At 38.8% G+C, this 17792-nt stretch overlaps 1 protein-coding gene across 17 annotated transcripts in view; it reads left to right on the top strand.

The window, feature by feature from the left end:
* Positions 1 to 17792, top strand: part of DLGAP1 (DLG associated protein 1) — a 418553-nt gene that overhangs the window by 289483 nt on the left and 111278 nt on the right. For all 17 annotated transcript variants that reach the window (XM_017832746.1, XM_017832733.1, XM_017832741.1 and 14 more), the window contains one exon: positions 1889 to 2103. In XM_017832746.1, the coding sequence (XP_017688235.1) occupies positions 1889 to 2103 (215 nt within the window). The remainder of the gene's footprint in view (positions 1 to 1888; positions 2104 to 17792) is intronic.

The raw sequence follows: 17792 nt of genomic DNA, 5'->3' as shown, positions 1-17792 counted from the left end.
GAGGTCTAAGTCCTGAGCAGGAAGACTGAGTCATAAGAAGAAATATTGATAAAGGTGCAAACTAAAGTAGACTTCTTGGATAAAATCTTCAGTCCTTTGAGGAAAATATTGAAGCTCCAATTGAGTTTCAAGACCAAACTTGACCAAGAGAGGTCTGGGAGAACAGAACACAAGAGGAAAGGGCTGTTTGAGCCTGGTAGTTCAAGGAAAGCCCTAAATCATTATGTCAGTAGCAGGGAAAGAAGAGTCCATGGAGGAAGAAAGTTGGCAGGGTCTTGGGTTTGAAATCGTCAGGAAACAAAGCAAAGGCATAGCTTGTGAATAGTTTCATTAATAAAACTGGTTATAATTAGTAATAAGTTGATAAAGGCTTAGGACCATTAAATATCTTTGTTCCTTTGTATGTCACAGTGGTTTTTGGTTTGCAGTTTATAGCAGTATAGGTTGATAAAAGGCCATCAAAAATTTTACTTATATTAACGGTAACAGTTGAAAGGCCTTACAGCCTCTGGACTTAGACTTATATTTGTCGTGGGAATAAACACCTAAGCTGTTAGCAAACATTTCAATGTTCCAGTTTTGGTTTTCTAAACAAACTGGTGTGTATATGCCCTGGCTGTAAGCTGGAAGCAATGGATACACAAGATCCTCAGCCAAAGTTCAGTGTTGATGAAGACCAGACTTTCCATAGAAAAGACACACTGATTATCCTGGTAGGTGTTAGTATTTGTAAGTTGCAAGACAAATTTAGTAACCCAGATTCGTGATTCCTTGTTTAATGTGGCTTCTAAGGTTTTCTGAGCATTATAGTTATAGCTGGCTTTATAGACTTGATTCACTGAGAATGATCAAAGCAGCAAACTAAAAATTCACAGCTACTTGTATTCAAGTCTAACACAAACTGTGTTTACTAAAAAGCCCTTTTGAGGGTTCAACTTTAGCATTAAAAGCGGCGTTTCTGCAAAATAGCTTCAAAAACCCTACTCCACTGCATGTTGTTTCTGTAGTCACAGGAAAAAGAAGGATGTCAGTTTACACGGTCAGAAGCCTCAAGAGCAGAAGAAAGCAGACAATGAGTGGGCAAGAGCACTTTGCTCTTGGACTGTCCTTTGTTATGTCTCAAAATCTCATGAACACACATTCTCAGTGTTCCAGATTTCCAGTAAAAAGAAGGGACAAGACACACATCAGATAAAGAGAAATAATGCATATCAATAAGAAGAAGAAAAAAGGAAGGAATAAAGAGATGTATGACTCAGACACTCAGCCTAACATAATTTAAAAGGAGGATCCCTGCAAACTGGCAGGTGTTCAGTCACACAAATTATGCTATAGAAGCAATAGTAGTAAAATTTCACACTTGCAAACCTGCTTTTGTGATGATTAATACATAGCTCCACTAATCTCAAATGTATCTTGAACCAAAATCATCCTGGTAAGTGTTCCTATGCACACTCTATCACAAAAGATTGTAATATAGACATTCACATTTCAGCCTTTGTGCCTCCCCAAAGATGTTCAGTATGTTTAGTTGAACCAAAAGCACCCTGATCTGGTTTATAAATGCTTCGAATGAAAATATCCCAAAAAAACCAGATTTGTCCAGCCCAGTATTAGACTTAACTGAGGCTTCTGTGTCAGCATGTTTGCTAGAAACTTCCCAGTGAAGTAATGGAAAATAGCAAAGAACTCCAGACATGCTTGTGACTATGCAGAGGGAGAAGTGGGTCTCCATTGCAAACAGCAACACATGGTCAAATACGATTGAGAATGGGCCTTTGGCCATCAGAGTTTTTGTTATGGCTCTGTTGTGGCTTATCACAGTCAAATCTTGCTGTGAAATAACATCAGGAGTGTACTAAAATGAGAATTGTGTTTATCACTTCAGGTTCCTCAAGATGAATGGACTGGGTACACCCCACGAGGAAAAGATGACGAGATTCCCTGCCGACGAATGCGTAGTGGCAGTTACATCAAAGCCATGGGGGATGATGACAGTGGAGATTCAGACACAAGCCCGAAGCCATCTCCAAAGATTGCTGCACGGAGAGAGAGCTATCTCAAGGCCACCCAGCCATCCCTTACAGAGCTCACCACCCTCAAGTAAGTCCATGTTTTACTACAACATATAGAGCTCTCCATTAAGACATACAGTTTCTGTTCCTATTTGTTTCTACTCTTTACTTCCAGCTATTGGTTGAGAAAATATTTGAACAAGTGTGTTCGGTCATGCTTATTTTGCATGGTTTTTTTCTGAACAAGAGTAAATTTGGGGATGCATTTCAATATTACTCTGAAAATTGCAAAGTATTTTAACATGTTAGTGTTGAGTATTCAGATATGTAAAGAGCAGGTCTACTCTTTAAATACTTCCCTGAATTATAGATTTGGCCTAACTTTGCATAACTGTGTATTTATATATACTCAACATGTGAAATTAGCCCTAAGCTAGTCTTTGCAACTCATAAGAGAGTGTCTGACATTTAATTAAAAAGAACAAAGACTGTTTGAAAGTAGGCAAATCCGTGTTTTCCACTCAGAATTGCACTGTACTTTGTGGAGAACCAAAACCTGGAACTTGTTTAATTGTTTATGAAAGTTCTAGTCAAAAAGAATCATGAGTTTATGGTTTTTAAATGTCACTATGTGTTTTAGTTTTATTTGGGCCTTTTAAAAAAGCCACCCAAATTCTCAGGAAAATTGCACAAATTGACAATTTTGGTATTAGTGGGGTTTTTTTAAATAATTCTAAAATGAAGTACCCTAAAGCAAGAAAATAAATTATATCTCTATAAGAAAATAATGTGGATTTAAAATCAACAATTTTTCCTGTCTGTCTTCTACAAAATTCTTAGATATAATAGTGAATCATAGTTCACTGGACCGAAAATAACCTAATTTTAGTATGATTTCCCCAAGGCTGTAGCTTTAAAATGGAGAAATAATTAAAAGTATCTCTATATCTTCTGGTATCCATGATTAACATCAAAAGAATACTTCTGCATTTCCCTTATTAATTTCCTCTCCTTCCTTGTCCTCTTCTACCCCATTTTTTCCCATAGACCTTATCTGAGAAATAGATTTTAGAGAAAAGTGTTTGATCCTTGTTAAGAATGTCATGCTCTTGACATCAGTAATGAATAGACTAGCAGCAAAAAGCGTGCTTACTGCAGCTCCCCATAGCAGCCTGCCTGATTTTGTCTCAAGGGAAGCCAGTGATTGCTTCAGCTCTGTCTTTCCATTAGTGTCCAAAGGCAAAAGCAGTCTCAGTTTCTGCAGGGATTTTCATAATCTAGCTGGCGCTTGCTCAAGGGATCCAGCGATTCCTTTCATCATGCAGAAGACTTTACCACATCCTTTTCTGAGCCAAAACTCCTCCTCTGAGACCAGTAATTGCAACCTCTGCAAGGTGAACATAAATGTTACGTACCACCACAAACTCCATCAAACCATGCTTTATGCACGGACACACTATCAGGCACGGAGCTTATTCTTTTTGAATCTTTAGAAACATGAGTTCCAGAGTTCCATAATATGTGCATGAAGTACAATGCACCACAGTGAGTGTATTTGCTTGTGGTCATTTCTGTTCTCTGTAGATAAAAGATTTGCAAAAGAATATATAAAATTATGAAAAATAAAAAGTCCTGCATGTCACTATTCACCCACAGAGGATGTTGGATCAGAGGGACCAGGCAGCAGAAGTTTTTATGTTTAGCTTTGAAGTCACTGTAATTCAGCAAAGTGCTTGTACAAATACTTAATTTCACATGGTTTTTAATCCCTTCCTATTCAGAAAAGCTTTTAGGAATCTTTTTCATTTTAAGCTGTACTCCGTAAAATTCATGTAAGTTTGAGAGCTGTGCAGAAGTAGGATGTAAATCACAAGATAGAAGAAGGAAATGGTAAATGATAGTAAAACAAAAAAGAGGAGAAAACATGAAATAACTTTTCTTTTTCAATGACTATTCAACATAAATTGGAATGAAATAGAATGATCTCTTTTAATCTATGCTGATATTTTATAGAAATATCTCTTCCTGGGAAGAGATATTTCACTTTCAGAGGCAAATTGTATAATATATAATTATGCATCGCTTTTATTCCTTTCTGCTGAACATGATAATTTCGGGGGGGGTGGGGGGTATGAGAAACATCTAAGTGTTTGCTCTGGGAATTGAAGGCTTCTTAAGCTAGATCCTTGCAGACTTCTTCATCCTTTTTTAGTAATGTGACTTCACCTTGACCATGACATTGCTTCTTCATCTCATGGCTACCCTGATTACTCTGAGAGTTGTGATATTTTTGCTGGTGTGTTGGGTAGAGACTAAACTAGGACCCCTAACTCACTCATAGGTCATCAAGCAGATGTGTGATGTGTGATAACAAGTTATTTCCTTGGCTTACTCAGTTGAGTTCAATTTGCACCTGAATAAGAGCTTTGTGGAAATGAACCAAAAGCCACTCTAGGCAGCAGGCAGCCTTTTGCTGTCACTAGCGGACCTTCTAGTTGACCTTGCAGGATATTAACACCTTAAAGCTGAGTGGTATTTCACTCCTTTAATTATGCTTTTTCTGTCTGTGAAGAACAAAGGTGTTTCTACAGCAGTAACTGTCAGGGATCTTCTGTACTTCTTTCTGCTACTCCCTTTCTCTGTTTGCTATATACAGCCTCTAGTTGGCTTCACTTTCATCTGTGGCAAAGCAAACAACTTAAAAACACGTTCCTTTTTGCTTTCACTGTTGTTTTTAAAGGGATTTTTCATCTTGTGGGACTTTTCCTCTCTGAATACTTTAAGTCTAATATTGGTCTCACAACCCACACTGTTCCTCCCACCTACCTACCTACCATTGCTCATGCGCCTACTCTTCTAAGAAAGGATTTTCATTATTACCAATGTTTCTTTTTATATGAGGAATAACCTTTGAACAGCACAACTGTGTCATATCTCCTTTACATAATAAAAATTTATTTTCCTGGTTTTGCCAAGGTTTTTTCCTTGCTATACCATACAGTCTCCCTCCTACGATTTTCCTCCATTGCCATGGTTTCCATGTGGTTACAGCACATGTGTCAAATGCTGTGGGACCATTCTGGATAAAGCACAGCTTGCTGTGATTTTGAAATACACACCTCCGCTGCTGCATTCTCATTATCCTACCAGAAAGTAAGCAGATTTTTTTCTCTGTCTTTGGTGGCAGTATCCTCTTGGCATTGAAGCTTTCACAGAGTAGATAAACTGATCCAGCTGAAAACAAAGGTGGTATTTTCTTTCCCATTCCTGAAAAGTGGCAGAAGTTTATCTTTTACCTGTAAGCAGATTAAAAATGGACTGGTTATCTAACTTCTAAAGAGGGTGCAGGTGCCGATAACTGACAATTCTGTTACAGCTGAGTTTGATTCAGGACATATCCCTTCACTATCTGTGTGTACTTTGTTCATTTTTAGCCTGTTTTTTGTTGGGGACAAAGTATGCAATTCCATTGCTGTCCACATGCCAACCTGTCACATCCACCTCCCAATAACTTTTGAATCCATTGGCCAACTCTCAGCAAGTTTGCTAGAAAGACTGAAATCTGAAAGATACGAAGCTCCAGCAAACTTTATGAAGTAGCTGGATAAGTCAGAGAAGGATCTGCAGCCTTCTTGTTTGTTCTTTTGAAAGACTATGGGCAAACTAGCTGGTGAGTCAGCACTGGGAATAATGTGATGCCAGCATTTTCCCAGCCTGAAAGATAAGGAATATGAAAAGAACTGGAAAACTCTGTTGAGGACAAGAAATCTAAGAGATGGATCCTGTCACCATAGTTATTCCACTTCATTTTCCCCCTTTCCTCTTTTCCTTTGCAGGCACACTCTGCTAAAAGTACACCTTCAGATTATGCTTCCAAAGTCAACATTGCTGCTATTGTGGGGACTTCAGCCACTAGAGTCTTTTGAATTCTGGGTGGGATTTTTTGTTTGCTCTTGTTGGGGTTTTGGGTGGGTTTTTTTGTTGGATTTTTTTGTTGGGTTTTTTTTTGGGGGGGGTTGCTTTTGGGGCTTTTTTGTGCTTGTGGTGGTGCTGGTGGGGGTTTTTGTTTTTGCAAAATATTATAGAACTTAATGGTAATCTATTGACATGGGTTTTGAGTTATATACAGTTGTGGCATAGTTTCTTTGAACTCATATTTGATCATGTAGACTTTTTTCTGAGACAAGTTCTACTCTGTGATCACTAGTGAATTGAAAATTTCAATTGTCTTGATACTTTGGAGATGCATTTATAGGATTTATGTAAAAAGGAGAGAAGTAAGAACAGAAATTAAGTTTTTCTTAGCAAATATTTATTTTCAAAGTATTTTACTAGACATTTCTTGTTTTTCCAGTCAGATGTGACTTGGAGAAACACAATTCTAAACACCACAAACGTTTTTTAATGCACCAGGTTTCACCACTGATGATGAAAAGGTATGTGAGTATATAAGCAAAAAGCATTAGGCTTTTCTGCTTTTTGTCTCCTGGTAAAGAATTGGTCTATATAACTTCTGTCACCACTGAATCTATTCCTATGATTTACTGCTTAGATGGGTGATACTTAGAAATAAACCAAACAATTCCTAACTTTAAAGTTTATCAGAGACATTCCAAAATTAATATTTCAAAATATGTGCCTACTCACACTTACATTTTGATGTGTTAATACAAATATCATAAGTACTTTCGACTTGTATGTTTATGGGAATCTGAAGATAAAACTGTTTTGAAAACCTCTGTGTCATTTTTCTTAATATCCTATAAAATCTCAATAGATAATCAAGCTCAGTCAAGTGGTAGAATCTGGTAGCAAGCTTAGTAGTGGTGACAAAAGCAAGAAGAAAGAGGTAGATCTGATTTATACACCCTTAATTCCAACTTTTTCATCACCTTTCTGAGAATTGTTCAAGTCAGTTTCTGGAGGAAAAACTACCAAGCTAGAGTCAACCTATATTACTAATCAAAGCTTGACAGAGCTGCAGAACCAACTCTGCTAGGATGACTTGCAAAGAGAATCAAACCACCGCATTGTTACTTAGTATAAGATGTTTCAGATAGAAAATCCCCTGATCCTTGTAGAATTGATCCTAGGGAAGTGTCTATACTGAGGGAAATTATAAGAGATGGAAAGATAATTGTAGCCTGAAACACTGGCTAGGCTCTTCTGGCATTTGAGCAAATTGAAGCCGATGTCCTTACACTACACTTCATCACAAGGCACAGCATACATCCTTAGATGTGATAACCGTTCCAGGCTTGGGAATGAGCTCCTATTTAGTTGAGGTGTTTCTATATTACTATAAGGTACTCCCAAAATATCCAGAGGAAAAGGTGTCATATAAACAAAAGCATACTTTTTTTTTTTTTTTTTAAATTTACGTGGTGTCCTCATTCTGCTGAAATGATCTGACCCAGATCACAGACATGGGGGAAGGGAGAGGGAAAAGAGAGATGGTGCAATACCACATTTTCATGATGGTGAATATTTTTAGACACATGCGGGGAAGCTTGTTAATTTTCTTTCTTGTTGAGTGACTTCCAATTAGGGAACAACTACTTTGCTAATTAGTACAAAAGGAATAAGTCTGATTAACCTTTCACTAGTGTTTTGCAGTATGTTTTCAGTAGAGTTGGTTTAGTTGTTTCATGTTGCAGTCTCTTTCATTTTCATCAAACCTGTAGCTAACTGGAAAGAATTGTTTTTATTTTCCTTGAGGTGTGTTTTGTTTGTTCTCTGGAAGAGGGAGTTTTTTGGATTTCACAATAAAGAGACAGGAGCATCTCCCTGAGCTTTGGACATGCAGCCTAAGGATTAGTATTCTGGAACTATTATTTGCCTAGGTAGTAACTCTCCTAGCTCGTAGTCACTGATGCATGATATATTACTTAACTTTTTACTCATATTATTGCAATCCATTCTCTCTTCTATCTGAAACTAGGGAGAAGCTGTTGGACACAGTCCTCACTTTTCATGCTTGTGTGTCAGGTATGATTAAGTTCAGTGAATAATTTATAAGTCAGAAGAAAATTTGAAAGGCAAGACAAAGAAAAATATATTTATTTTGAGGCAGTAGGTGGTCATACTTCTGAAACCAATGCTTTCCTTATGGCAGCTGACATCTCTTTTGTGTACATGGCGTTTAAGGAGCAGAGGATATTGATTTATTCAAGGAACTTTGAGCTTGGAGTTTTTAATGAACAGTTGTTATTGATGAATTTATAAAGTGTATTCAGTCAGTTAAGGCTTAGTATCCCTGATGGGCATGAGAGAAAGCTTGTGCCCCATGGCAGCTTCCCTTCTAGGCTCTGTTTCCCTCACACAAAGGCATGTATGCCTTCACAGCACAGAAATCAATCCACTTATCTCTCTGTACAACCCTCTGTGGAGACAGGACATCCCTACAGTTCACTGCATAGTACATGGGTAGGATGAGCACTCCTCTCTACTTCTGTGATGATCCCCATAAGTTTATCTTACAATGAAACTGAGACTCCCTAGATATTACAATCTCACTGGTAGCTTATGTCATCCTAAAACTTACCCTTCTGTTATTCCACACCTAGCTTCATATGCCCTGTTATACCAATATTGTCACATTTGTATAACGTTATTTCTTGTTTCTCTAAGACAAGAAGTGAGAATTTTGTTGTAATCTGTGACCTATACTACTGTTGTTGTCCCTCTTGTACTTTTACCTTTGTGTGCCGAAATTTGAGGAAATGAAACAGTTACCATTAAATTACATAAAAATAAATATGGAATCATAGAATCATAGAATGGTTTTGGTTGGAAGGGACCTTACAGATCACCTCATTCTAGCCCCCCTGCCTTGGGCAGGGACACCTTCCACTGGACGAGGTTGCTCACAGCTCCACACAACCTGTCCTTGAACACCTCCAAGAATGGTGCATCCACAACTCCTCTGGGCAACCTGCTCCAGTGCTCACCACTCTCACAGTAAAGAATTTCTTCCTAATAGTTAATCTAAACCTGCCCTCTTTCAGTTGAAAACCATTCCCCCTTGTCTTACCACTACATGCCCTTGTCAGAAGTCCCTCTCCAGCTCTCTTGCAGGCCCCCTTTAGGTACTGAAAGGCCACAGGAAGGTCAACCTGGAGCCTTCTGTTTTCAGGCATAAATACTAACCAAAAAAGAAAAAGCCTATAACTTTAATAGTCAAAGTGTGATTTTTTGGCAATACTAAAGAAGAGTTTTGTAAGTCAGTAATTGATTAAAAATGCCAACCTCATTTAGATGATTGCTTTATTTGCAGAAATTAAAATCCTTCTCCTCTATCTAGTCATCTGGCTCACCTTTGCATAAGATTTAGCTTGATGTTCAACATAGTTACAGATGAAAGTTAGGACTTCCAACTTCTTTGCTTCTCTCCGTTAGATCCTATAAATAATTATGCATTTTACAGAAAATTGTGTTAATGAATGCAAATTCACCTCATTGTCTGTTTTAAAAAGCAAAGCATATCACTGCATTTTATGGATCAAATGGGCACTTCTAGGGCTTGTGTTAAGAAAACAATTACAATTACAAAAACAATTACAATTACAACACCAAAATGTGTTTTTCAGCCACCTCTTTCAGTGTATAGTCTGTACACAACCTACCTGCATGTTTGTGTGCCAAACTTGTCTTGTTTATTTTTAGCCCTACTTCTGCCCACTGACTTGAAAGGCTGCCTCAGAAATAGACTTAAAAATGTCCAGTGGAGACAGGAGAAAAAGTACTGCCTTAGACTGCAAGGGCATACACAAGGGCTATATGTTACAAAAATTTTCTTAACAGTAACGATAGTTAAGCATGGGAGTGGATTGCCAAAAGAAATCACTTCACTGGACATTTTCAAGAAAATGGTAAAATAGTGTCTGTCAGGACAAATTTAGGTATTGCTGATTCTGCTTCAGGGTAGAAGGAGGGACCAAATGACCTCCTGAAGACCCCTCCAGATCTACCTTTTAGGATTCTCTGTCTGTCTTTCTCAGGCTATTGAATATACCCGTTATCACTGTTCTTACTTCCTTGTCTTAACTTATTTTTTAAATATAAAAATAAAATTCTCATCAGGACCAAATTATTCCTGAAGGCCTGCTGTTGAACAGTAAATATAGATATCCCACCCACAGCAGTGCTGCGCAATTCTTTCATGTTCTTTAAATGTTATTTCATCACTAGCATTTTGAAATTATGTTCCCACTGCTGCCAGCCATACCATACTTGACCCTTGGTATGTGATCTTGTACTATCTGGTTTAGTTTGCTAAGGGGAGCTCAGCTGATGTATTGAATCTGCCATGCAGAAAATTCACAGGCATAAAAAGAGATGTGCATTTGCACAAAATTCAGTCTGGAGTCCTTAGTGTTCTACATAATAAAACAAGGAAACAGGCAATAATAATTAATTATTCATAATAAATTTCTATTCTGATCAACTAGAAGTACAATCTTTTTTTTCACTGTGAAATGGTGGAACCCTTTCAGATTAAAAATGGAAAAAGTTAAAACAGTGTATATTGCTTTAGTTTTAATATGAAAGACAAATAGCATTTCTGCAGGCATGTTTTTGAATCTCCTGTTAATTTGCATTGTGTTAGGGTGGAAGAAAGAGAGTTGAGAATGAAGAATGGCTCTGCCCTCACGAATAAAAGATACTAAGTCTTATTGATGTCCAGTTATTTGTTTCTTGTATTTTTTTGTGATCATATTACTGCTAAGATAGAGCAACTTTCAACTTAATTTAGTAATTCTCTGCTGGCTTGGGTGCAGTACGGGGTGAAGGTTAGGGGCACGGGGCAGCAAAGGCAGTGTACAACCGCTGAAGTAGCTGCAAGCATCAAATATCACTCTAGTCCCTGTGACACATGTGAATGAAAGTTCATCTGAAGAAACTTGACTTTTTAAAGTCTCCTCCCCTCCTAATGAAGTTATAAATCTTTTCAGGACTGGAGAAATGAGAGAAAATCCTCAAAGATTTTTTTACATTGTGTTTGCTTTCTTAATCAGTGTACACCACAAAGACAGAGAACCATCACGTAATCACTGTTTGTTTAATTCGCTGATGTGAAAAATGGCGGGTTCCCATTGTCCCCCCAGAAGGACTGTGCTACCCAACCAGCCTGCACCCCAGCTGCCCAGCAGCTTTGCCTGCAGCAAGCCCAGTGACCACAGAAAGCACTAACTGGTTTTGTCATCCCCAAATGCCAGCAGCCACATCCAGAGCACCCAAATCCTTCTCTCTCTTTATGTGACGTTGGGCTGGCAGCCATGCTTGGGTTGTGTCTGTGCAGCTCTGCACCGTGACAGTGATGTTTCATGCTGAAGGCAATCTCAGGAACTTTCAGGACTAGCATACAAATTTGTCCTCTTTTATATATAATGACAATTGCTACAGCAAATCTGTGCTACGCCTTCATTACTCTACAAGTGAAAGGAAATCTTGAAAAACTTCTTTGGGGAGGTAGTCCTCCTTGGGCTAGTGCTAAAAAATGTTCACAGTTATTTATTGCTTTATGACAGAAAAATAGCTATGATATAGACATTTACTAAAACTCTCTCATAATGAACTGTATTTAGTACTGTCTGCATAACAAAAGTTGGAAGATGTACTATAATGATAAATAATATAAGGTTCTTATTTCATTTTTTACTTTCACTCTTTGTTTTACAAAACTTAAAACTGCTACTTCGCTTTTATCACATTTAAATAAATTATTTGGTTCTGAAGTTGGCATAAATCTCAAAATCAAGGATAAATATATAATGCCGAAAGCTTACAAACACTCTGGGCGAAATGCTGTCAATGACATCAACTGAGTCAGCTTAATCACATAATATTTATGTTTGTAGCAGTAATAGAAATTATATTTATAAAAGATGGAATTTCACAGGGAGAAAATTTCTACTTTGAAAAGTCTTTTCTAGTTTATTCTAATGGGATGTAACCAACATGTCATTCAACCACCCTGTGAAGTTGCAATCAAAAGTGTTAGAAATCTCAGAAACGATGGCACTGCCTAGTCAATAAGATCCAATCTAAATCTCTATCCATGGATTTCAGCCTGGTGTAGGATCTGTTGGACTCATGTCAGCCATGTGGCTGTAAGAGCTGTGAGACAACAGGGCTTTGGCAGAGATACGTTGCTCAGGCTTGTTTGAAATGCTGGTGAGTCAGGCTGTTCCACTGCAGTTGTTCAGACATTTACTGGTGGGGAGAATGTCATTTCTGGCAGAGCAGTAACTCTGTCTATTTCTTCCCCCTCCCCCCCAGCCTCTTCCCTGCCCCCTACTTAAAGATCCTTTGATTTGAGGTACAAAGCAGTTGTTGTTTCCCTGTGATGAACAAGAAGGAATGGATGATGCCTTATTCATAAATAAGATATTAGACTAACATTGGCTGGAATGAGTGTCAGCACTAAGCCACTATTTCTGTGGTCCCTTTTCTCTCTCTTTTTTTTTTAATAAGTGATTCCTTAATATTCTCAAGTAATAAACCTCAGTACTTAGCTGTGTCCTTTCTCCATTAAAAGAGATAAGATTTGCATGAAGAAGACTACACTTAGGAGTCATTGTCCCTTCACACAGTGACAGAATGACATATCAACTATTTCTATATTTCCATCTCCCTACTGGTTATTTATTTCCTTTTATAGTAAATTTCAAGCCTTTGGAAACAATGAATGTGTAGCAGTTTCTTCTGCTTTCATTTGTCATAGCCCTGATCCTAACACATCTTCCTGCTAAATTTTCAATAGTGGTCATTTAATTATTAATTTTTTTTTCACTAGTGCTGTTACTAATATCATCCTTGTGAGCCTTTCCCAGTTCTTTTATCCCACAGTTTCTTGTCCCGAATAGAACTGATCTGTTGCTAGCACTCTTGGATCCTTCTCTTTGCATCCTTTCTCACTGGGAAGGCATGCAGCTTGTGTTAAAAAGGTCTCTGCCTTCCTTCCTTTTGGTGCTCCACTGCTGCCGCCACAGACATGGTGGGTAGTTGCACTCAGTTGGACTTCAAGCTATCTTTGAAGTGATTTCCTCAGCAAATGGGTTTGCTCCCTGCTCCATTTCTCCAGATAGGATTTCCGCGGTATCTCAGGACCACAGCCCGGCAGCTGCGGCGCCCTTGCCATTGACCAGCGGTCAGGAAGCCCTTGCACACTGATCCCTGTGCAAACACACGTGAACGCCAAGCAGGCTTTATCCCATCAGCTCTAATTGTTCCATCTCCAGAGAAGTTAATCAGATTCATTATATCTCTGTGATGACTGCGGTATCCATCTGAGTGCTTTGCCTCTGGCGGAAGATAGACAAGCCCTCATTTTCCTTTGAAATTGCCTGTTATGACTATATTTCTTTCCCCTGTTCTCAGAATCAGTATGTCCATATAATGGAAGTTTGTTATTTAATGTAACTAGTTCCCTTTAGGGCAACAGCCCAAAGAATAACAAAATAATCCATTTGAGGTTCATGCAAGCCATGAATCACTCAAATAGCTGTCTCTTTAAAAAACAGGACTATATTTTGACACTGATGTTGCAGAGATTCATCTTCTTTTGAATATGTTCTCAGATTATGTGTTTTGTGTAAGACCTTTAAATGAGGTACAAAATAGACAGTAATAAAAAATAAATAGAGGGAAAATCTTTATTTTTAAGGAATATTTTTAAAGAAGAGGATGAAATAAAATTGATATGTAAAGTAATACTTGAAACTCTGATTTTAGATTTTCTTGATGCTTATTTGCAAGCCTGTTTTAGAACATTTTTAGTTATCAATATTTTTTAAAAATCTAAACCCTTCTCATAAATAGAGTATTTTTTCATTTCTTGAGATGAAAAGTAAAATTAGTCTTGTTTAGTAGCTAAAAACAGATAAAAGTTTACTTCTGAGTTGAATCTTACACTTTCTATTATACTATCTTATATTTCACAATTACTCCCTCAGTGTTTCTATCATGGACAGGACTGGAGCTGGCCAGAATGGGAAGGTTAGACCTGATCCAGGTTAGATCGGAGGTGAATGTAAATCCCTTGCCTTTCTCCCTGGGCTATCTACTGTCCCCAGTGCAGGCCTTAGATATCCATTGGGATGGCATCCTGCTCCATGGGGACGTATGCATTGTACATAAAATCAACACTGTTTTTTTTCCCTAAGGCATGAGACTTAATAGGACTAAGACACATAAAAATGATTGTCGACTGTTTCTCTGATAGTCCCTGGGAATACTATGCAATTGAGATCTGGGTCCTCGGTGTTGGATTCTGCAGTGTGTTGTTTACAAGTCTCAAGTGTAGCATTTAAAATCTGAGCTATCAAGGGGAGGTTTTCCCTCCTGACAAAGTAGATATGAGGTTTTAAATGTCAGCCTCCTACCCAACACAATGGGATGATAACCTCTGCCATGAATTAATCAAGCTGCTTGTTAAAAAACATTATCTTGCCACTCTTCTTCCAAGTTTTTTGAATTCAGACAAATTTAACAGCTTTCTCTTCCATAAAAATGATACACTGAGGTTAATTATAGTTCAGGAGCACTCTAACGTATGATTTGGCTGCTCAGTGTTTCTCAGGTCAAAAAAGAGCCTGAGAGGTGCACCTGGAACAAGAGCCTGGCTTGCAGTGTTCCTATAGGGAAGGGGAGGATCAGTTGAGCAATTAAAATGAAGGACTGAAATTGCAAAGCTCTCAGGTGTCATGCCCCTTCCTCTGCCAAAGAGGTGCAGAATGGTGGGAGACCGGCCCCCGCACCAGCATGCTGTGCCTCCATGGGAGGAGATTCTGGCTTTGGGAGCAGGGCCTGAGGATGGAGGGCTGGGCACCCCATTGCTGCTGTTCCCTGCCTGGCCTCTTCCCTGCCACGGGCATCACTGTAACTCCAGCTCTGGGTAAAAAAGGATAATAACACACCTCCTGCACATTGGATTGTCACAAGGATTGATTCATTACAGCTAGTGCAGAAATTACAGAACCTTCTAAAGAGGCTTTGGAGGTGCTAATACAGTCATTGTTAGTCATTGCCCCCTTGCTCTTGGCTCCTGTTTTGTACTCCTGAAGCAAGGCTTCCAGCAGCACTCCCTTGTGTTTACTGAGATGTCTGGGAAGAGCTCCACCATACTGCATGAGCAGTGAAGCACAGCATGGAGAGAAGTTAAATCATCCTTATACTTCCCTGCCAGAGGAAGAACTGCAGAGGCTGGCAAGACCCCAGCCAGGGATAAAAGGGGGTAGTACCTCTTCACCTGTGCTTCCCTTCTTTTCACTCCTTCCACCTGCTGCACATCTTTGCTCTCCCTGTGATGGGTAAAAGCCAAAGGGCAGCATGTTACTCCTAGGAGTAACAGTAAGTCATGATGCATTTTGCTGCGTGTATTGAAATTCATAGGTACAATCTTCTCGTAACTTGACAGACCTCCTTGTCTCTTGCCATCATGCAGCCCACACCCATTGCTAACATATGTCCTAGAGGTGGTTCAGCTACTCTCACAGGGGGCATGCTCTTCTGTCTACGCCCTGCCTACATACGCTAACGCACAGCTTCCCACTCCTCTATAAATTTTCTCTGTATTCGTTACCCTTCACACTCTAGCAGAAGGGAATCTTAAAATGCCTTTTTTAACTTTTTTTTTCCCTCATAGGGAACGCCTTCAGAGCTAGGGAAAGATATTTTAGTACCTTTCAGAGCCTAAGCTGCCATGGTGTGTACTGCAGAGAGAAGCAAGCACACCAACTGAAAATCGCAGTCTGGTTGAGTGGAGGGGGTTCCCACTGTATGCTCTGTGCATGCCTATTCCTGGAAAACCTGTGAATTTTCTGATGAAAAGCCATTTGGAAGGCTGCGAGAAACATTTGTCTCTGTTATTGTCTCCTGATTTCTCTTTTCTGGAGAGGGTAGACAGCAGCGTCGATGGTTCTACACTGGTGGCAGCCTAATTGCCCACTAAGAGCCAGGGACAGTAAAATCCAGAAGAGCTAGTGGAGGAGCAATTTTCTACTTAGATCCCAAGCTTTTAGTGCACTCAAAACAGAGATGATCCTTGAGCTTTCCAATCTTTTTATGAAGAATTTTTTTCTTCTGAGTTTAAGCTTGTTTTTTTCCTGTTTGGGAGGGCAGACCTGGGCCTGCTAACACAAGCAGAATTTGTCTAAGTTGAGGAAAAAAATTGTGATTCAGACACTTCCGCTGATAGACCTTCAGCAAACTAAGATTTTTGACCTACTAAATGTCTAGCAATTACCTATCTCATTAATTACTTGCTTTTCTTCAGATAAAAGCAACTTTTTAATTTTATTTAGCATTCACCTGTTTGTGAATATCTCCTTATCAGAGAGTAGTGAATAGCTCTACACAAAAAAAACCTGTTTCACATATCTAAATTGCTTTCTTCCTGCTATAAATGGATATTTAGCATAGTAATCTGGAGTGAAAGGTGCAAGATTAGTAATGCAGCCACTGAGAGTGTGTTATTGTGTTGGTCTTTTCTTTGGTTTCTACTTTCAAGTAGCTTTATTGTTAAAGAATATGGAAGTTACATTTTTAGCAAGTTGCTGGTTTCTGTATAGAAGGAAAATTTCTTTTTCAACCTCAGTACTGACCTGACCTTTCTAGTCACCAAGAAAAATACTTTGAATCACAAAAGGCACAGAAAAACCCTTCAATCCTACAATTTTTCTAATGATATGCTGAATGCTATGAAAGTAATTTGCCCTGTGAATCCTAATTAATTGAAAATCAGGTCCACAATTCATCTGGGCTATAAAAATCAGAATACATTCTAAAATATAGTAGACATGCAGATTCTCTTTTTATATGCTTTGTGTTTCTCAAGTCCTTGCACTTCATGTTTGTGTGTTTTCTTCACCAACTGTGAAAGCTCGATGGTTTTTTTCCTTTAACTGGGAAGGTTTTGCAAGCCTCATGAGATGCACTTTAAGAAAAATATAATGAATTGCAGAAGCATAATAAATAGCAATCATTGGCAGCACTAGATCATTCCTCCCTCTAGTGGCTGGCTGGCTCCAGTGAGAATAAGTGTAGCTCTTTATTATGATCTTGAGGAATTATTCCATTAGTTTAGCTACTGGAAACTTACTTTTTTCAGGTTAGCATCCTCCAGCTCCCTGCCTGCTTGGTAATCCATGGTGCCTCTGTGTACACATCCATGACTATATGACCAGTGTTTTAGTTTTTCCAGGTCACCTCTTTACAGTGTTTTCAAGCTTTCCCAGTCCCTCCTGTACATTATATTATATGATTCCCAGGTAAGGAAGATCGACCCAGTTCTATTGCATTTTTGTGATTTCACATGGTAATTTAGCACAGCTGCTCTCTGATGTATACTAAACAGAAAAAGTGATGAATTTGAAGCAGCTCAGTTTGCCTAGTAATGGTGCAACACAGAGAACTGTTTTGAACAGTGAGCAGAAGACTAGAGTTTCTTCCATCTCCTTGGATGTGTCAGTGCATGCTCATACACCAGTGGGCAGCTAAGGCATGCTCATGTCAATAAGTGAGAACTGGCACATCCCTTCATGGATAGTTCAAGAAAATGTAAAGCAGTTGCAGAATTGAAATGCTCGACCTAATTTTACCTATCTTCACCCTTATCTACTTAGTTGGAGTAGATATCCACAAAATTCAGTGGGTTGACAAATTGACCCTTACCTGGCACATCACAGAGAAACCAAAGTCCCAGGACACTGAGACATTAAGGACACTTCGAAGGTGGCAACCTACCTGCTGGTGTTCAAACATCATCAGACAGGT

Source organism: Lepidothrix coronata, unplaced genomic scaffold (assembly GCF_001604755.1).
Source record: "Lepidothrix coronata isolate B3197 unplaced genomic scaffold, Lepidothrix_coronata-1.0 Scaffold6, whole genome shotgun sequence".
Classification (NCBI taxonomy): Eukaryota; Metazoa; Chordata; class Aves; order Passeriformes; family Pipridae; genus Lepidothrix; species Lepidothrix coronata.
The sequence above is the reverse complement of the archived record's forward strand: the minus strand, read 5'-3'. Positions and strand labels throughout refer to the sequence as shown.